This window comes from Notolepis coatsorum, assembly GCF_963971535.1.
Source record: "Notolepis coatsorum genome assembly, chromosome: 4".
Taxonomy (NCBI): domain Eukaryota; kingdom Metazoa; phylum Chordata; class Actinopteri; order Aulopiformes; family Paralepididae; genus Notolepis; species Notolepis coatsorum.
This window is the reverse complement of record NC_140168.1, coordinates 45,487,915-45,510,128: the sequence shown is the minus strand read 5'-3', so window position 1 is coordinate 45,510,128 and position 22,214 is coordinate 45,487,915. Positions and strand designations below refer to the sequence as shown.

The following is a 22,214-nucleotide window of genomic DNA, read 5'->3' as shown; positions in this document are numbered from 1 at the left end:
CTGTAGTAGGCCAGCTGCAGAGGGGGAGGAGTCATGACATCAGTCTGTGTGCTGACCTGTAGTAGGCCAGCTGCAGAGGGGGAGGAGTCATGACATCAGTCTGTGTGCTGACCTGTAGTAGGCCAGCTGCAGAGGGGGAGGAGTCATGAGATGAGTCTGTGTGCTGACCTGTAGTAGGCCAGCTGCAGAGGGGGAGGAGTCATGACATCAGTCTGTGTGCTGACCTGTAGTAGGCCAGAGGGGGAGGAGTCATGACATCAGTCTGTGTGCTGACCTGTAGTAGGCCAGAGGGGGAGGAGTCATGACATCAGTCTGTGTGCTGACCTGTAGTAGGCCAGAGGGGGAGGAGTCATGACATCAGACTGTGTGCTGACCTGTAGTAGGCCAGAGGGGGAGGAGTCATGACATCAGTCTGTGTGCTGACCTGTAGTAGGCCAGAGGGGGAGGAGTCATGACATCAGTCTGTGTGCTGACCTGTAGTAGGCCAGAGGGGGAGGAGTCATGACATCAGTCTGTGTGCTGACCTGTAGTAGGCCAGCTGCAGAGGGGGAGGAGTCTGTGTGCTGACCTGTAGTTGGCCAGAGGGGGAGGAGTCAGTGTGCTGACCTGTAGTAGGCTGCAGAGGGGGAGGAGTCTGTGTGCTGACCTGTAGTTGGCCAGAGGGGGAGGAGTCAGTGTGCTGACCTGTAGTAGGCCAGAGGGGGAGGAGCCAGTGTGCTGACCTGTAGTAGGCCAGCTGCAGAGGGGGAGGAGTCTGTGTGCTGACCTGTAGTAGACCAGCTGCAGAGGGGGAGGAGTCAGTGTGCTGACCTGTAGTAGACCAGCTGCAGAGGGGGAGGAGTCAGTGTGCTGACCTGTAGTAGGCCAGCTGCAGAGGGGGAGGAGTCTGTGTGCTGACCTGTAGTAGGCCAGCTGCAGAGGGGGAGGAGTCTGTGTGCTGACCTGTAGTAGGCCAGCTGCAGAGGGGGAGGAGTCAGTGTGCTGACCTGTAGTAGGCCAGCTGCAGAGGGGGAGGAGTCAGTGTGCTGACCTGTAGTAGGCCAGCTGCAGAGGGGGAGGAGTCGTGAGGGGGAGGAGTCAGTGTGCTGACCTGTAGTAGGCCAGCTGCAGAGGGGGAGGAGTCATAAGGGGGAGGAGTCAGTGTGCTGACCTGTAGTAGGCCAGCTGCAGAGGGGGAGGAGTCATGAGGGGGAGGAGTCAGTGTGCTGACCTGTAGTAGGCCAGCTGCAGAGGGGGAGGAGTCATGAGGGGGAGGAGTCTGTGTGCTGACCTGTAGTAGGCCAGCTGCAGAGGGGGAGGAGTCTGTGTGCTGACCTGTAGTAGGCCAGCTGCAGAGGGGGAGGAGTCAGTGTGCTGACCTGTAGTAGGCCAGCTGCAGAGGGGGAGGAGTCAGTGTGCTGACCTGTAGTAGGCCAGCTGGAGAGAGGGAGGAGTCAGTGTGCTGACCTGTAGTAGGCCAGCTGCAGAGGGGGAGGAGTCAGTGTGCTGACCTGTAGTAGGCCAGCTGCAGAGGGGGAGGAGTCGTGAGGGGGAGGAGTCAGTGTGCTGACCTGTAGTAGGCCAGCTGCAGAGGGGGAGGAGTCATAAGGGGGAGGAGTCAGTGTGCTGACCTGTAGTAGGCCATCTGCAGAGGGGGAGGAGTCATGAGGGGGAGGAGTCAGTGTGCTGACCTGTAGTAGGCCAGCTGCAGAGGGGGAGGAGTCATGAGGGGGAGGAGTCAGTGTGCTGACCTGTAGTAGGCCAGCTGCAGAGGGGGAGGAGTCATGAGGGGGAGGAGTCAGTGTGCTGACCTGTAGTAGGCCAGCTGCAGAGGGGGAGGAGTCATGAGGGGGAGGAGTCAGTGTGCTGACCTGTAGTAGGCCAGCTGCAGAGGGGGAGGAGTCATGAGGGGGAGGAGTCAGTGTGCTGACCTGTAGTAGGCCAGCTGCAGAGGGGGAGGAGTCATGAGGGGGAGGAGTCAGTGTGCTGACCTGTAGTAGGCCAGCTGCAGAGGGGGAGGAGTCATGATGGGGAGGAGTCAGTGTGCTGACCTGTAGTAGGCCAGCTGCAGAGGGGGAGGAGTCAGTGTGCTGACCTGTAGTAGGCCAGCTGCAGAGGGGGAGGAGTCATGAGGGGGAGGAGTCAGTGTGCTGACCTGTAGTAGGCCAGCTGCAGAGGGGGAGGAGTCATGAGGGGGAGGAGTCAGTGTGCTGACCTGTAGTAGGCCAGCTGCAGGGCCACCTGGATGAAGGAGTTGGGACTCAGGTTGTGCTGTTTGGGCAGGTCCTTGCCAAACCTCTGGAAGTTGAACACGTTCACATCCAGGTCGTTGATCAGTCTGCAGGGAATTCAAAATACATTCTTAGAAAGAATTTCAAAAATTCTGTTACATTTATTAAAATTATCCGAGTACCGGTGGCTAATACAGCAAATAAAAAGTTTTACAATAGCATGCTGTTGCTACTTTTAGCATGTTTTTTTGCCACCACCACCACCCCAGCATCCACCTATGTGGCTCTGTTTCTCTGTGGTCCAAAAAGGACATGGCTTTTCACTCCCTGCTCTTCTGTTTGGCTGGCTTTCAATTATGCTCAGCAGGGAGCAATTTGGAAACAGAGTGTTGACGCCAAAATAAAATCTGAACAGCATGTACTTCTGTGAGGATTCGACAGGTGTAGATTAGTAATGGGTTCTTGCCCTCTTGACTCGCTGCTTCTTCACACCCATCCAACCCACTCACGTTTCAAAAAGGGCAGATGAAGGCTTACTTGCTGATTTGCGGCTTAGCAATTATATGATCTGAAAATGTCTCAATTAAAATAGCATTGTGCAAACAATTAAATTGGGATGTGATCACAATGTCATAGAAGAAAGAAAGCAGGAGTTTCTATCGTCAATAGCTAAATCTCCATGCATGCATAAACCATGGTGTTAGCATGACTGCACAACAATAAATCGTATTCAAATACGGAATTCCCTGCCATATCAGTAACATTTAATTATTTGACCACCAGGTGGCAGCAGCACATATTCAGGTTCAGCAAAAGATGACCGCATACTCCAGATCACAACAATGGGTCTCATTAACCAACAGACTTTGGACAAAATATGTGACAAATCTTGGTCTTAGTGCCACTTAAGACATTTTCAGGCCGATTTTGGGATTCACCAACCGCCCCTTGTCTTTGATTCGGCCCTAACTAAGAGCAGGATTTAGGACCATGAATAGCAGTCGTAAGTTGACAGACTGGTGTGCGCCGTGTTCTTAAGGGCTTTATTTGGGAGGAATCATAGTGATTCCTTCATGCCAACACTACAGGCCTCCTTGGAATTAATGAATCATAATTTAAATAAATATCTGTATGATAAAAAATAACGTTTTATATTTAAAGTCATGCCTCAACGACGCATTTGATGTCCGGAAATAAATAACAGCACTACACAAACACTGCAAATGACTTTGAATAAATAAATAAAATCAGATAAATGTTATTATTTATATTTTTGGACATTGCTTATTGTATACATTGTAAGAGCCAGTGGATAAACATTCCACTGCTCATCTTACCGGTATGATGTTGCGTGTGACAAATAAAACCTCGACCTTGCACGTGGAGTTGAACAGCAATTATGTACATTGAACCCTGCCATCCAATTAACAGTGAGCAATCGTGCTATTTAAATGGTCAACTCTGCACCCTAGGCTTACACAATCCGGGTGAAGACGGCATTCTATGGCATTGAAATGACAGTGGATAAATAAATAAGAACTAAAGCTAATCGCGTGGATATATCTATAGTGGAATAGACTGTATTAATATTCCATATTTATACCGTCTTGCTTGCTCCTGCCTGGCAACCTGTTCAGCGCACGCACACACAGACGCGCGCATACTGTATATAGTCTACCTGCGTGATGAATGAACAGTAAGCTTATATTATTCTAATGACTTTTATTAGGAGATCACAGATACTACGCTGCCCTATAGTACAGTACATACAGTACACATCTTAGCGTGACATCTCCACAGAGTCGGGCGTGAGCGGACCGGACTGCACGGCATGTCCGCAATCGTTTGAGGTTTCAGTCAAGCTTACCACCGCGTACAAATTTCCTACATTTCTCATGGCAGTTTACTACATTTAATGCAGGTCGATGTCAACCAACATGCCAAGCACCCTTTTGTGGGACACCGGTGAGCAACGACTCTGTGGAGATGTGGGTACTACGACTATGCTTGCACCTCATGGTACCAAAGCGCCTCAAAGGCGCTAAAAACTAAATTACAAACATCTCAAAACAAACTGGTCAGACTACTGCTTGACCTTACTCCTAGACGCATTGTGAATTTTGTGATTGACTCAAATTATATTTATTTGGAAAAATAAATATAGTCACTTTATTTGAAGAGTCAAAACTGTTCTCTTGGCTTTGTTTAGTTCATAGTAGTAACGCTCATGTCATGTGCTGGACTATGTCTGTACTAGGGTGAAAGAAACAATCCCCACTACCAAAATGAAAGTTTACCCAAATCAAAAACCCTGGGTAGACAAATCCGTCCGTGAAGCTCTGAGAGAGCGCACCAAAGCATACAATGACGGCCTAGTGGCAGGCAACATGAATGACCACAAGGTGGCGCAACACAACGTAAGGAGGACAGTGTCAGAGGCCAAACGGCGCTACAGGGATAAAATTGAACTCCAGTTTGAACAAGCTGACTCTAGAGCTATGTGGCAGGGGCTCAAAACGATGACAGACTACAAAGGCGCCTCCCTCAAACTGAACAATGACATCTCCTTAGCAAACGACCTCAATACCTTCTATGCGAGGTTTGATGCTGGTAATAACAACACCAGCTCACAAGCCTCGGCAATGGGGGGGGGGGGGTCGGCTGCTGATGGAGGCGCAGTGTTCAGGGTAACAGAGCATGAGGTGAGGCGGACCTTTAAAAAAGTGAATATCAGGAAGGCAGCAGGTCCGGACGGCATCCCCGGCCGCGTCCTAAAAGTCTGTGCCGACCAACTGGCCCCAGTATTCACTGACATATTTAACCTGTCCTTAGAACAGGCTGTCATCCCCACCTGCCTGAAGAAGTCCACTATTATCCCTGTACCCAAAAAATCCAAGCCTGCTTGCCTCAACGACTACCGCCCTGTAGCTCTCACCTCCATAGCCATGAAGTGCTTTGAGAAGCTAGTAAAGGGCTACATCTGCTCCTCCCTCCCCATCAACATGGACCCCCTGCAATTTGCATACCGCCCCAACAGGTCCACGGAGGACGCCATATCCCATGTGCTGCACACAGCAGCATCACACCTGGACAAGAGGCAGGGGAACTATGTGAGAATGCTATTCATCGACTACAGCTCGGCATTCAATACCATAGTCCCCTCCATACTCATAGCCAAGCTCAGGGACCTGGGCTTGGGCTATGACCTCTGCCAGTGGGTCTTGGACTTCCTGACTGGCAGACCCCAGGTGGTGAGAGCAGGCAACTGCACCTCCTCATCCATCACCCTCAACATAGGGGCCCCCCAGGGCTGTGTTCTGAGTCCCCTCCTCTACTCCCTGTACACACACGACTGTGTGGCTCAGCGGAGTAGCAATACAATCGTCAAATTTGCTGACGACACAGTGGTGGTGGGCCTGATCTCTGCCAACGACGAGAGGGCCTACCTGGAAGAGGTCAAGGTCCTGGCGGGATGGTGCCAGGAAAACAGCCTCTCCCTGAACGTCAGCAAAACAAAAGAGATGATTGTGGACTTCAGGAGGTCGGGGGTCAAGGACTACAGCCCCCTCAGCATCGACGGGGCACCGGTTGAGAGAGTCAACAGCTTCAAGTACCTCGGAGCCCACATATCCGAGGACTTGAAATGGACCATACACATTAACAGTGTGGTGAAGAAGGCACGACAACGCCTCTACTTCCTCAGGCGCCTAAGGAAGTTCCAAGTCAGCCAGAAGATCCTTAAGAACTTCTACTCATGTACAATAGAGAGCATCTTGACCGGCAACATCACCTCCTGGTTTGGGAATAGCACTGCAAAAGACCAAAGCAGACTACAAAGAGTGACACGTTCAGCCGAACGCACAATTGGAGGGGGGCTCCCCACTCTCCAGAACATTTACAACAAGCGTTGCAAGGGGAAGGCTAAGAGAATTATTAAGGACTCGAGCCACCCGAACAACTGCCTCTTTGAACTGCTGCCGTCAGGCAAGCGACACAGGAGTCTCAAGGCGAGCACAGAAAGACTCAGAAGTAGCTTCTATCCCCAGGCCATCAGGCTGCTAAACGAACAATGAATGAACACTACACAACAACAACCACCAAACACACATAGCACACACATCCACACGCACACACTCACTTTAAACAAACACACTGTAGCACCCACTACACACACTTTATAGCACACACCCACTTTAAACAAACACACTGTAGCACCCACTCCCCACACTTTATATTTATGGATGAAGGATTGCACTACAACTCGTACACCTTACTGTAAATTGTACCTAAAATTGTACCTCATCCCACTTCTGCTTTGCACTAGATAGTACTGTACATTAGTACACTGCATAGTATTGTGTATTGTATATTATATGGTAACTCAGAACATTGTACATATGTCTATACCGAACAACTGTGACCTCATTCTTCTTCTAAATTCATGCTATATTATGTTATTATGTTATTTGATACTATCTTGTCTAGCACAGTCTCTGGAGCGTAACAGTAAGAAGCATTTTGTATGAAAGTATTCTGTACTTCTGTATGACAACTATTAAAGAACTAGAACTTGAACTTGAACTTGAACTTGATAAATCTGGTTAGGTCAAAACTACAGGAATATACATAATTATTTTTTAATAATACAATAAATATATATATATATATCGGTTATCTGTATCGGTATCGACCTTGAGGAGCAGAAAGTTATCGGTATCGATATCAAAAAATCTATATCGTGCACCCCTGCTATTATTACTACTGTATTCTTGCACAATCGTAGCGGGCATGGCCAACCGCATTTCACTGTATGCCCTGGTATGTATGTGATGAATAAACTATTGAATCTTCCACTCCCAGTAAATCTAACCCTAACTAACCTTACTGTCATGCACTTGTGCTAATATACTAACCTACACTGTAGCACCCAACACTTTGATAAACATTGTTACTCAGCTGTTAGAGTTGTGCCCTTCCTGATGACTTGTCGTACAGAACTTGTAAGTCGCTTTGGATAAAAGCGTCAGCTAAATGACTAAATGTAAATGTGATGTAATGTCATCAAACAGTGACCTCTAGGCACAAGATAACAACATGGTACTGCACTTTGTTTACAGTTCTTGTCTGATGATCGGGTTGGATTTCAGTGGTTATAGGGGAGGGGTTTGCCACTGCTGGCCCACACCTCAGGCTCTACCAAGAGAGATCTGGAGAAATTCACAGTATAAGTTACTAAACTCAACCCACACATGAGACCAAAACAAAAAAAAAGTAACCAAAGCGCAATACCAAGTGGGGACTCTTTTGTCTAGATGCAACCTTACACCCCACGGTAGCTTACAGTTTTTCTTGAATGTCAGAACACATTTCAGGAAACTGCCCTCCGTTTTCACTAAACTCTAAACACAAAACACTTTTCTCAAGCTAGCTCCACAAAAACTCGCATTCTCTTTGCAAAACCAAACTCTCACTCCAAAACCCAAACTTTCACCACAAAACTGTTGCTCCTATGGCCAAAACCAAACTTTGACAACAAAGCCGTCCTCACAGCTTGCAAAAATGTAACCACTATTGGGTATCCATCACACATTTCAATACAAATTGAAAACACAATGTTCAGGGTGTGATGTTCTAAATACCCCATCATCTGTATAGTAATCACATTTTTTTTTAACCTTTATTTTACCAGGTAGTCACTTGAGATCAAAGATCTCTTTTTCGAGCAAGACCTGGCCATCTGTATAATAATCAATAGTAAGTCACAGATTCTTTTTGGGGGAATTGAACCCCATTTACAGTATTGATGACAACCTGTACTTTACCATTCCATTTTTCTCGACATCAGAGATTTTCCCAAAACAAATATTTCAAAAGAGAGCAATAGCATACAGGGGAAATACAGTACAAAATAAAACATGTCACAAATTCTTGTATGTAAAGAGGTACTGTATATTGTGCAAGGTCACACGACTGCAATCATGTGGTCTGTGGGGGGGTCTGTGCGGGGGCCTGTGGGGGGGCCTGTGGGGGGGCCTGTGGAGGGGCCTGTGCATCACGTCGTCGGGCGGGGTCAGGCCACAGGACCTCGTTGACATCGCAGGCTATGTTTTCCCTCGCCAGGCAGCGGGGGAAGAAAGCTCTGGCATGGCGGCTGTTTGGCACCTTCAGCAAACTGTGCATTCTAAACTGGCCTATATAGGTGTTGTCACATCATTGGCAGGTGTCTTCAATTTTGAGTCATTGTGTTTAAGCAATGAGGTTGTGCATTCTAAACTGGCCAATATGGATGGTGTCACATTATTTGCAGGCGTCTTCAATTTTGAGTCACCGTGTTTAAGCAATGACACCCGTGCTTTCATTGTGTTCAACTTTTGATGACTGAGTCTACCATTTTGCATCGTGTGAGCAAAATGTGTTCAGTGAATGAGAATGTGTTCATATTGTTGTGCAACGTGTGTTTTAGCAAGTGCGAAAGTGTTTAGAGTAAGTGCGAATGTGTTTAGAGTTCTGCAACGTGTGTTTTGGCAAATGCCAATGTGTTCAGAGTTTTGTGAAATCTGAGATTGAGGTGAAATGTGTTTATAGTGTTTAGGCAACTGGTCATTGTGCTCAGAGATCTAGAAATTGTGCTTTAGCAATCGAGAAAAACTGTAAGCAATGGCACACAAGTAATGAGTTGGAAGTGCCCTCTCATCTACATGCCAAATCACATCATTCACAGCCATTCGCAGTTGTGCGGCCTGTTATTTACATTAGTCTGATTGATACCAAATTGAAATATCAGGGTCAGCGGCCGGGTAGTGGAGCGGACTAAGCGTCTGCCTACCACCACAGAGACAGTGGGATCGAATCCAGCTGTGGTGCTTCCGGGTTGGCCGACCGTCCATACTAAGACAATTGGCAGTGTTAGCGGGTGGGAAAACCCGGCGAGGGTGGGTCCTGGTCGTTGTAAACAGCGACTCCTACAGTTCGGTCGGGGCGCCTGCACAGCAAGGGAAGGATCTAGGAGAGGTAGTGTGACCTTCCATATGTTACACTCTCCCAGTGAGAGTCCCCGCTGCCAGGTGAAAAGAAGTGGTGGGCTGGGTACACATGTGTCGGAGGAAGCATGTGATAGTCTCCGCCCTCCCAGACCGACGGTAGGGGGTAGAGTGCGCAACGACCAGGAAGGGGATTGGGAATTGGCATAACGACTAACATTGGTAGGGGAGAAAAACGGAAAAAGAAGGGGGGGAAATATAATTAAAAAGAATATATATATATATATATATATATATATATATATATATATATATATATATATATATTAGAGGTGGGCATAGATAAAAAAATTTAATCTAGATTAATCTATCTGCAATCCTGGATTTAATCTAGATTAATCTAGATTAAAATGGCTAAAAAAAAAAAAAAAAAAATGCCGAAGGCATTCAAAATATGTGTGTTCTACCCAAATAATGACCAGAAGTAAGTCCTTACTTTTTCTTTCCTCCTTATGTTTCTCAGGCCAGGTGGCCCATTACACCATGAGCCCATCTCCCGTTTCCAAAATGCATTACAGACTGTTTGAAAAAGCTGTTTTGCTATGATAATTGGTAATGAAATATCAAAATAATGTTCAATAAGATGTACTTGTGTTTAATAAGTTGTTTTATTCAGAAGTTAACACAAATAAATAATATTACCAGTACAGTACAGTATCTAGCACACTCTCAGGAGCAAAACAGAAAGAATCATTTCAAACTTGAACTATGTGACATGGCTTGAATCAACTGCTCCAGTGGAGTTGCTCAGTGGCCAATGGTGTCAACTGTGGTTGTACTGGGCAGCTCCCAGGTGTGAATGGAACTGTGTGAATGTGAAGCAGGGCGTTCCTGAAAAAGAGCATCTGTGCTCAGCGAACCTACCCTGGGTAAAAAAAAAAAAAAAAAAAAAAAGATTAATGCGTTAATTATATTATCGCGCGATACTAGTATAGCGTTAACGCAGCACGTTAACGCCGTTAACGGCCCAGCTCTAATATATATAATATATATATATATATATATCAGGGTCAGAGTCAACCAGAGGCAGAGTAGGGGCGGGTCTTCACATAATGCAGGGGGGGGGGCTTGATAGATGATGGCAGGCCGCTAGCTAAGAAAGATAAAGTAAAGGTTGGGGCATTCCAGCCCTCTTTGACAGAAGAGTGGTTTTGTGTTTCAGAAGGACTGTGCTGTGTGGTCTTTATGTCTTGAAAATGTATGTTGTTTACTGCAAGTCGAGTGTTAAAACGCCATTTTGAGAACAAACACTTTCAAGGATGAGGCAGACAAGGCTGAATCCATCAAACGTGCCATGTCCAGGTATGGGGAGCAAGCATATCATGTGGATGGCAGCATTCTTGTTTTTTTTTTATCCACTTTTTCTCCCATTTTCTATATTTTCTCCCATCCCAATTTCGTATCATCCAATTCAACCCTCCCCTGTCACGAACGCTGTTTCTTGCCTCCCACAAGCCGGCTGCAATGTGGACTAAGTCATACATAGCACAAGTCCCCTCCGGTACTTGAGGTAACAGCAGTCGCATCTTTTCACCTGCGCAGCTCGATCTCTCAGTGGCGAGGAGTAACGCGTAGGAAGCTCACGCTGCCCCCGAAACTTCCTGATTCTACTGCGCAGGCGCACCAACCGACCTGTAGGAGTCGCTGTCCACAACGCCCGATCCCCACCCATCAGTTTCCCACCCCCTAATACGGCCAATGTGTGTTAGTACGGATGACCAGCTAAACTGAAAGCAAATGTGGAGCGCTGGGCTCGAACAGGCAAGCCCAGCGTCTCCAGATTTCGTGGTGAGCGCCTTGCCCACTACGCCACGTAGCCGCCCGATGGCAGCATTCTTGTATAGTGCTCATATATAATTACAATGTCCCGATTATGGGAGAATATTTTTTATTAAAAGTGTTGCTATGCACGTTGCCTATATGCATTGAATACAATGACAGATCGATCATTTTGATGTGGTGTCATAATTCAACTTAATGTTAACATGGCACACGAATTAACGAGAACATTTAAAAATGGCACATGTGAAAAGGGTTGCCGACCCCTGGCCTAGAGGTTGCCGTTTGACGGTATTACAGATTCTACCCTTAAATAGAGATATCCAGGCCCGCTAAAGTATTATGTTTTGTCAAGGTTATGTCAACACAGAGGGGAAGATAATTCTGTTTACCCTTCTGTCGTGGGTTAGGGTTAGCTAAGTAAGCTACTTTCAATTCAGCTTTGTTAGCTTTCAAAGCACAGGTAAACACACCTAGCTTACACTTTGCAGCAAGGTTATTCCTTATCATTAGAAGTACACTGAACGAGTAGTAGCGTTTATACATGCGTATAGAAGTTCTTACTTCTCTGGGCAATTCATTTAATTTTTCATGAAAAATGTAGAAATTGAAACGAAAAAAGAAAATAATACCACGTCTGCCACAGAAGGTGTACACACACAGGCACACGTAAGGTTTCTATTTGATTAATACTATATTTCTTCATTATAGTGTGTATGTCGAAGTTAAAATGATTTTGTTTGACCGACAAATTAAAGAAAGCCACATTCTCACAGAGGGAGTGAGTTTCGGAGGTCAAATATAATTCAAGTAAATTATTTATAGCGTTGCATATGAAGTTTGGGCATCTTTATTTCTATTTCAGTCAGCGAAGCGCACACCATCCCTGGATCCCAGCATTTTGAATGACCTCACTCCAATGCAGTGTGAAATCCTCACGGGCAGCGTGCCGAAGCAAGACCTTGAGCAAGACACTTATCCCCTAATTGCTCCCTATGACCAGGTTGGCACCTTGCATGGTTGCTTCCGCCGTCGGTGTGTGAATGTGTGAGTGAATGGGTAAAATGTGAGGGACAAATTGTAAAGCGCTTTGGATAAAAGCGCTATATAAATGCAGCCATTTACCATAGCTAAAAACAAAACAAAATGCAATGGTTGCAGTCTTGACGAGTGCTCTTCTGCGAAACTGCAGCTGTGTGGCATTTACACACGAAGCGGCCCGATGCACTTGGCACAGAAAACACTTAGAAAGTGTCAAACCAACGAGTACTATGTCATGTTCAACATGCTGGACGATGTCAAACAAGGGTGTCAGGGATGCAGGCCACTCACATATCCAGGTTCTGTTTGGCGTGCTCTATATCCCTCTTGATCTCTCGGTCGATGTTGAAATAAAGTTTCTTTGGCATCGCAAGAGGGACCAACGGGGCTCTCTTTGGGTCTGGTTTATTGCTGCTGTGAGTAAAAAAAAAATCAAAAGCAATAATAAGATAAGATATTCCTTTATTGATCCCCTTGGGGAAATTCAGGCATCATAGCAGCATGTGGCAGGGGAGGTACAGGTATGGGCAGGGTAATAGAAGAAATACATAAATATAGGCAATAATAATAATTATAATTTTTTTAATTAAAATTCAAATAAACTGTGTAAAGTTAAACAAAAGTGCAGATGAGGGTCTGTATGCCCCATCGGTTATAGTATACGTTACAATAAATATAGGCAATAAATACAAAATAAATGTGAATCTGAATATATACTATGAGTAAAGTAAACAGTATACACAAGGTGCAGGTGAGGGTCTGCACCCTAACTGGCATAATATACGTTATAGACCGTGCATGTTTGGTGGTTAAGAGTCAGACACACTGGTCTGGGGTCAGACATTCCTAATAGCTCTCAAGTTCTGCAGCCGTTAGTCCTCGAGGCTGCTGGCAGCAGTCCATGGCCCTGGTTGTGGAGCCTGATAGCCGCTGGCACCCTCGTACTTCAATAGGTTAAAAGGAACACGCCAACATTTTGGGAAATTAGCTTACAGTCTTCTCCAGAGGGAGACAAAAAGAAAGTGAAAGATACCAGTTTCCTCTCTGTGTGTTCAGTAGAAAGCTATCTGGCTGCATGTTAGCCTAGCTTAGCTCTCCCGAAGGCTAACCGGTCATGTCCGCTTCCATTCATTGTGCTAAGCTAGGCTAAGCTAATTTCCAAAAATGTTGGCGTGTCCCTTTAAGATAATATGGTGAATAATTTAGAAAACGAATAGGGGTCAAAAGTCAAAAGGTGTAGAAATCTTTTTTTGCAGAGTAAATGTAGCATAACGTGGTTATCTCACCAGTAATCCAGTATATGATCCAACAGGGTTGCTATGGGTGGACCCTCGGCAGTAGCCTGTTCGTACAGAAGGCCCCAAGAGCCGTCCTCACCCACCATGAACTGAACCGGTGAGGAGGAAGAATGAATTCATTCAACAGTTAACCTGAACACATGACCAAATAGTTTATACACAGTGACGGCGATCAGATGCTTTTTTTAGGATGTCATTTAGACCAATGAGATTGCCTATTATGTACACAAAATGTGAGATTAAATTGTCATGGAGTCTCCAACTGTTATAGAAGCGGATTTGTGACTGGAAGGTCGCCAGTTCGATTCCCCTGACCGACTGGAAAGATCTGGGCGGGGAAGTGAACTAATAACTCTCTCCCGCCCCTCAATACCAACTGCTGAAGTGCCCTTGAGCAAAGCATTTAAGCTCAAACTGCTCCAGTGGAGTTGCTCAGTGGCCAACAGTGTCAGACTGGTTGTACTGAGCGGCTCCCAGGTGTGAATGGAACTGTGTGAATGTTTGTGCTCAGAGAACCTACCCTGGGTAAATAAAGGTTTAAAAATGGCCCCTTTTAAGCAGAGAACCACGGCTCCAAGCATCCAGAATGTGACGGCTCACATTCACGCCACAACTGGTAAACTCAGGTATGCCTAGTGTATTTATTACTAGTGGTAAACTCATAATTAACCAGTTTACCAGAATACCCCAAAAGCACCAGTACTCACTTGCAGAGTTTTGTCGAACCAACGGTTGCCGCTGTTGGAGAACGTCCCACCTCCATGCAGAATCTGGGCTGCCTTACGGCTGGCATACCTGTCAATCAAAGTCAGAACAAATCGGAATGACATATCCCAAATCTAATCTCAAATCTAAATGCATGCAGGGCTTCACATGTAAATGTCTTGAGACCTCAGAGATGCAAATCTAAAAACGTATCACAATCTTTAGATACAAAATTAGAGACATGCAGTGTGGCGGTCAAGTAGCCATTGGAACAGATGTTCAAAACATGGCACATTTTTATACGAGGGAGGAAATGGAAGAAGTGACTTTGAACTAGGGTTGCACGATACACCCATACTACAAAAGTCCAATTGGTCCAATACCAATAATTTTGTTAGTATCAATACTTTTAGAATAATGGATTATTCCAGGTCTAAACAAAGAGGACACAAAGGTTCGGCGACCATGCACTGGGACTTGAATATTATTTGGACCAGGTGGCCCTGCTGGCTTGTAGGAGCACCTTGTAGAATGACCATTACCAGCCACTTACTTCCACAAATCGTGACTCATAGTATATAAAGTTATGGTAAACAACACTAATGTTGAACATTGAGTGTGTTGTAAGATCTACATGCCTCCGGTATTAGAACTATGCGACAGAAGACAGAAGAAGGAAGAGGTAGGAGAGCGAGAGCAGGAGAGAAGAGAAATAATACACACTTCTCATCCGATATCCTCATGACTGGAGAATCCAAACACAAGGTGAAAAGTCCACTTTCAATCAGCCGCACTGACTCCTTGTTGAGTTTATCTTGGGTCATAGAGAGCATGGAAAGACAAATGTAAAAAGAAAAAACATGAAAACATGTGGAATGCATGGAGAATACAAGTACAAGAGTTTTTATAACTAATAATAATAATAATAATAATAATAATAATAATAATAATAATAATAATAATAATAATAATAATAATTATTGGGGAGGGTGTAGACGACCACATGCCTCCTCCTATACATGTGGAGTCGCCAGCCGCTTCTTTTCACCTGAAAGGTGTAACACGCTCAGAGGTTCTCCTCCAGATCTATTTGGATTTATTTAGGTGTAAGCAAGTAGCCTATTTCTGAAAAGAAAATGATTTTCTGTGGTTTTATACTGTCCCCAGGTATAGCGGTGTGTTTATACTGCAAGTCTACCTTTGAGCAAGCGGTTGTAGGCCTGTCCCCAGGGCCTGTACGTTAATGCCAAGCAAGCAGTGCAAAAATGCTTCCGCATTCGTCACCGCACGCTAGTGCGGTAAAGCGCCCTTCTTTTCAGACAAATGCTACCGTGCGTGCACCGGCGGCGGCGTGCTCGCTCAGGTGCGTGCGTGCGCCGGCGTGCTCGCGCGAGGTGCCCGCGCATGCGCGACACGAGCGGAGCTCAATATATATAAGTCACCGCCCCTTATTCAGTATCTAGCAATAGCTCAATTGGCAAGGACACATGGCTGTGGATCCTATGGCTTGTTTGCTGGCGAGTTCGAATCCCATCGAAAATATTTTTTAACGTGATTTTTTTTTAACGTGTATTCTTTCGCCGGTTAAGGTTAGGCATGGTTAAGGTTAAGGTTAAGGTTAGGCATTGTTTCGGAGTTGGTTAAGGTTAGAACGGTTAAGTTTAGGCGCTGTTAAGGAGCTGGTTAAGGTTAGAGTTTGTCAAAGAGAATGGCAATATAATTTCTATGGTTAAGGTTAGGCATGGTTAAGGTTAAGGTTAAGGTTAGGCATTGTTTCGGAGTTGGTTAAGGTTAGAACGGTTAAGTTTAGGCGTTGTTAAGGAGCTGGTTAAGGTTAGAGTTTGTCAAAGAGAATGGCAATAGACAGCCTATTTCCGCGCGACCTGGGCGCTGGGCGGCGGAAAATGAAAGGCGCATTACTGCATGCCACTACGGTACATTTTTGCACTGCTTGCTTGGCATAAAGCTACACGCGTCCCCAGGTATAGCGGTGTGTTTATACTGCAAGTCTACCTTTGAGCAGGCGGTTGTAGGCCTGTCCCCAGGTGTGTCGGTGTTCACTGGTCAGAATGCCCATGGGTTCTTTGTCCGTCTTCCAGGATTGGGACCGGATCCTCCTAAGCTGGGATTGGATCTGGCTCTCCGCCATCCGCGAGCCGTCACTGTTGTACACCTCCAGCTGGAAGAACTGGTGGTAGGAGAACAGGTAGGAGGAACAGAACAATTATGACACATCAATGTGGAACGCCCTACCCAAAGCTGTAAAGGAATGTGAATCACTACCCACTTTCAAAACCACTCTCAAAGAGCACCTACGGGAGACTGCAATTCGAAACTGGCCCCTGTAAATGTACAGTAAATGTCCTAACCCAATAATACACGAGACCCTCATCTTGGGACCAACTAAGGTTGTCGATATTCCAATGTACAGTTTTGCTTGTACAGTTGTAGTTTCCCCCACCCCACCTACCCAACCGACCCACCCACCCACCCACCCAACCACCTCCAATGTACAGTTTCTACGTCAAATGTATATACTCTCTTTTTTAGACTCTTTTTGTATCACAAACAGTACTGTAACAGCAATTTTTCCGTTCCAAGGTCCTGCTTTCTCTTGCCCATTACTTCACAGGTATGATAGGGAGTGATCTTATGCAGTAGACACAGCAATGATGGATGTCCAGTCGTGATTCCAGGTTTAGGGGTGTTTATTGCTGAAGTTGCAGTTGCACATTAAATGTATTGCCAGAGTGGGTTCTGTAGGAATTATATGGTATTCTATATTTATTTGGTATTTCTTGGCTTCTGGTTGCTGAGCTGCTGAGCTTCTGTTACTGAGCTACTGATACTGAGCTTCTGTTACTGAGCTACTGATACTGAGCTACTGTTACTGAGCTACTGATACTGAGCTACTGATACTGAGCTACTGATACTGAGCTTCTGTTACTGAGCTACTGTTACTGAGCTACTGTTACTGAGCTACTGATACTGAGCTTCTGTTACTGAGCTACTGTTACTGAGCTACTGATACTGAGCTACTGATACTGAGCTACTGTTACTGAGCTACTGTTACTGAGCTACTGTTACTGAGCTACTGTTACTGAGCTACTGGTACTGAGCTTCTGTTACTGAGCTACTGGTACTGAGCTACTGTTACTGAGCTACTGGTACTGAGCTACTGTTACTGAGCTACTGTTACTGAGCTACTGGTACTGAGCTACTGTTACTGAGCTACTGGTACTGAGCTACTGATACTGAGCTACTGTTACTGAGCTACTGTTACTGAGCTACTGATACTGAGCTACTGATACTGAGCTACTGTTACTGAGCTACTGATACTGAGCTACTGTTACTGAGCTACTGTTACTGAGCTACTGTTACTGAGCTACTGATACTGAGCTACTGTTACTGAGCTACTGATACTGAGCTACTGTTACTGAGCTACTGTTACTGAGCTACTGATACTGAGCTACTGTTACTGAGCTACTGTTACTGAGCTACTGATACTGAGCTTCTGTTACTGAGCTACTGATACTGAGCTACTGTTACTCTGAGCTACTGATACTGAGCTACTGTTACTGAGCTACTGATACTGAGCTACTGATACTGAGCTACTGTTACTGAGCTACTGATACTGAGCTACTGTTACTGAGCTACTGATACTGAGCTACTGATACTGAGCTACTGTTACTGAGCTACTGATACTGAGCTACTGTTACTGAGCTACTGTTACTGAGCTACTGATACTGAGCTACTGTTACTGAGCTTCTGTTACTGAGCTACTGTTACTGAGCTACTGATACTGAGCTACTGATACTGAGCTACTGTTACTGAGCTACTGATACTGAGCTACTGTTACTGAGCTTCTGTTACTGAGCTACTGTTACTGAGCTACTGATACTGAGCTACTGGTACTGAGCTACTGATACTGAGCTACTGTTACTGAGCTACTGATACTGAGCTACTGTTACTGAGCTACTGTTACTGAGCTACTGATACTGAGCTACTGTTACTGAGCTACTGATACTGAGCTACTGGTACTGAGCTACTGATACTGAGCTACTGTTACTGAGCTACTGGTACTGAGCTACTGTTACTGAGCTACTGTTACTGAGCTACTGATACTGAGCTACTGTTACTGAGCTACTGTTACTGAGCTACTGTTACTGAGCTACTGATACTGAGCTACTGTTACTGAGCTACTGTTACTGAGCTACTGTTACTGAGCTACTGGTACTGAGCTACTGTTACTGAGCTACTGTTACTGAGCTACTGGTACTGAGCTACTGTTACTGAGCTACTGTTACTGAGCTACTGTTACTGAGCTACTGTTACTGAGCTACTGTTACTGAGCTACTGGTACTGAGCTTCTGTTACTGAGCTACTGTTACTGAGCTACTGTTACTGAGCTACTGTTACTGAGCTACTGGTACTGAGCTACTGTTACTGAGCTACTGTTACTGAGCTACTGGTACTGAGCTACTGTACTGAGCTACTGTTACTGAGCTACTGTTACTGAGCTACTGGTACTGAGCTACTGTTACTGAGCTACTGGTACTGAGCTACTGTTACTGAGCTACTGTTACTGAGCTACTGTTACTGAGCTACTGGTACTGAGCTACTGTTACTGAGCTACTGGTACTGAGCTACTGTTACTGAGCTACTGGTACTGAGCTACTGTTACTGAGCTACTGTTACTGAGCTACTGTTACTGAGCTACTGATACTGAGCTACTGTTACTGAGCTACTGTTACTGAGCTACTGTTACTGAGCTACTGGTACTGAGCTACTGATACTGAGCTACTGTTACTGAGCTACTGATACTGAGCTACTGTTACTGAGCTTCTGTTACTGAGCTACTGTTACTGAGCTACTGATACTGAGCTACTGGTACTGAGCTACTGATACTGAGCTACTGTTACTGAGCTACTGATACTGAGCTACTGTTACTGAGCTACTGTTACTGAGCTACTTGGTGTTTTTTTTTTTTTTTTTTTTTTTTACTTCAATCTTCACAGGGGACGGTAGACTGGTAATAACAGTTGTAAAATATCTGTAAACATCTGTAAATCTGAATGACTCCGAGGACCCAAATCAAATGACTATGAACACACAACCTAGAGCCTCTTTTTATAGTTCTTACATAGCTGTATAGGTAATTTTTGGTGATTGTTTATGTCTGTTACATTACTACTGACAATGCCCAATTTACCCCCAGGGTTTCAAAAAGCACCTTTTTTATTCATTTATTTTTATATCCTAACCCTTTCATATTTTCTCAAGTTGCACCCTATACAACGTTGAGATTTAGAATGGATGCCAAGTTAGTACATTCTGGACCTGGTGGTTCCTGACCTGGTGGTTCCTGACCTGGTAGTTCCTGACCTGGTAGTTCCTGACCTGGTGGTTCCTGACCTGGTAGTTCCTGACCTGGTAGTTCCTGACCTGGTAGTTCCTGACCTGGTGGTTCCTGACCTGGTGGTTCCTGACCTGGTAGTTCCTGACCTGGTAGTTCCTGACCTGGTGGTTCCTGACCTGGTGGTTCCTGACCTGGTAGTTCCTGACCTGGTGGTTCCTGACCTGGTAGTTCCTGACCTGGTAGTTCCTGACCTGGTGGTTCCTGACCTGGTGGTTCCTGACCTGGTAGTTCCTGACCACGGTGATGCGTGTCTGACCTGGTAGTTCCTGACCTGGTAGTTCCTGACCAGGTGATGTGTGTCTGACCTGGTAGTTCCTGACCTGGTAGTTCCTGACCTGGTAGTTCCTGACCACGGTGATGTGTGTCTGACCTGGTAGTTCCTGACCACGGTGATGCGTGTCTGACCTGGTAGTTCCTGACCTGGTAGTTCCTGACCTGGTAGTTCCTGACCACGGTGATGCGTGTCTGACCTGGTAGTTCCTGACCACGGTGATGTGTGTCGGCGTGCGTCCGTGGTGAGCGATGTAGTCGTGCTTGAGACCCGGGATCCTGCAGGAGGAGAAGAGGAGGGGGAAGAGCTCCATACACAGAGGCTGGCCCCGCATGTACTCCACCTGCAGCTGGCCTCTGGAGGGGGGGGGTACACACAGCAGAGTGAAAGATAGTGAGTCTGTGGATGGATGGATGTGTACATTAGGGCTGTCCTTGACCAAAATACATTAGTTGTCCAAGACTTTGTTAGTCATTTCTTTTACATGTTTCTTTTTCCAAGTTGGACGGGTTATTTCCTGATGAATGTTAAGCACAGCTGTGCACCAGATTTAAAAGAGGTAATTCCGCATGACTGCATGTGGGAAACACAATTTTACAGATTTGTCAATTAAATAAACAAATTGATTAGTCAACAAATTATTTAGTCGAGGACAGCCCTGGTAAATGTATAACTTTTGAGGACAACACCTTTTGGTCATTTTGTAGATTTCTTTTTTTTTTGAGTTTGTGTTTCAGGTTAGGGAGGGTTACGGGTTAGGGTTATTTTCTGACATTATTTTTCACATTTTGACCAGAAGGTCAGAGGGACTCATTTGAGTCATGGTGTCCTACTCAATCAATCCTGCGCCACCAGCAGCCAACTGAACCGCCAGTCTGTTGTTATTCCATCATTCATCTTCTTTGTTGACAAAACACACCCATGCTTTAGCTCCAACTATTTATTTTATTTATTTTATTTTATTTATTTGTTTTATTTGTTTTATTTGTTTTATTTGTTTTATTTATTTTATTTTAATGAAGTTTATATATACTGCTCACCCAGTATTGCTGAGGTGCTAAAGCTAAAGAGATTGCAGACTGAATTAAAAGAGTATCCACACACTCAAATCTGAGCAAGATTCATATTTACTTCAACCTTCTTCAAAGCTTTTAATTACATCAATATTGTGCCGTCAGAACAGTATTATGTTTGTAGGTGAAGTATTTACCTACCTTGTTGTAAAAAAAAAAAAGGGAAATAAAAAAGTTTCTTCCCTTCCGTTATTGATTATTAGTCCATTGGATCAAGACCTCAGTCAATCAACTAGAGAAGGAAAACGTGTCTCTGTTTGTTATTTTGTTGGGGCCATGCGTTACGTTTGGATTGTGGATTGGGTTTATAAGGTTATCAGTGTAGTCGTTAGGTGTTTGGGTAAGGGGTAAGGTATTAGGGACCAAATCTAAGCTAGTGCAATGTCCTCCTCACGAGTATAGTAATATTAACACTTTCACGTTTTATCAGCCCAATGCCTGAATGCCCACGATGTTTATTAGCGTTTTATTTTTTCATTAGCGATCTGAATTCATATTTCATCAACAGAGTCTCCCGTTGGTATGCAGCCCCTGTAGGAGCTCAGATGTGAAAAAACCGCCCCCTATCGTCTCCCAGATGGTAATGCAACCTTTTGGAATGGACTCAATGAAAATGGATGAGAAAGAAAAATCCGGAATCCACATTTGACTTCTCAGGCATGTAACCAGAGCCGATCGGATTCATTGTGGACCCTCAGAACAGCGTGGAATACATATGTACAGTATGTAGCGTTGGATCAATAAAAGCGATCGATATTTGGAATGGCGATCAGGAATTGGAATAAGCTTTTTGGATAACATCTGATCTCAGGTAAGGAATCTATTTTACCAGTCTTAGGATAATCAGACCTGTTTTCACAGAGATATAAGCTTTTCCCCTGTGTGTGTGTGGCTGTGCGAGCGATCAGGAAATAAGAGAATCGATTTTTCAGATCGCCTATATAGCGTGCATACGTACACATATACTATCGATAATCTAGCGTTTATTTGAAAACGATTAATAAATAGGCCAAAAAATGACAACGTTTTTGTGTATTCTAGAATATTCCAGTAAAGGGCGATTATCATGGAATATTTATATTTTCCTTGAAAACTAGGGCTTTTCAAAATGCTATAAAATGAAAATGAACCGATAAAAAAACAATCCGCTTCGACAATGTTGACTGGAAAACGAGTCATTGATAAGCGACGGGCAGATTAGACACATAGCCATAATTTAAAACATAGATTAGGCGTTGAAGTGGATGGTGGGCATTCAAGCACTAAATCGTGCGCACCCTGCTGGCACTGAAAGTGTTAACATGTGTGTGAAAGAGAGAGAGAGAGAGAGAGAGAGAGAGAGAGAGAGAGAGAGCATAGACGTATAACGATGAGACAG

The 22,214-nt window shown here is 45.0% G+C and overlaps 1 protein-coding gene across 2 annotated transcripts in view; it reads right to left on the bottom strand.

Annotated features, from left to right (window-relative positions):
* The window catches only part of cratb (carnitine O-acetyltransferase b), a 53,434-nt gene that overhangs the window by 23,966 nt on the left and 7,254 nt on the right, over positions 1-22,214 (bottom strand). For both annotated transcript variants that reach the window (XM_084313700.1, XM_084313701.1), the window contains exons 5-11: positions 19,963-20,119; positions 16,087-16,261; positions 14,797-14,887; positions 14,076-14,163; positions 13,357-13,457; positions 12,362-12,484; positions 2,195-2,317 (exon numbers count right to left, since the gene is read on the bottom strand). In XM_084313700.1, the coding sequence (XP_084169826.1) occupies positions 2,195-2,317; positions 12,362-12,484; positions 13,357-13,457; positions 14,076-14,163; positions 14,797-14,887; positions 16,087-16,261; positions 19,963-20,119 (858 nt within the window). The remainder of the gene's footprint in view (positions 1-2,194; positions 2,318-12,361; positions 12,485-13,356; positions 13,458-14,075; positions 14,164-14,796; positions 14,888-16,086; positions 16,262-19,962; positions 20,120-22,214) is intronic.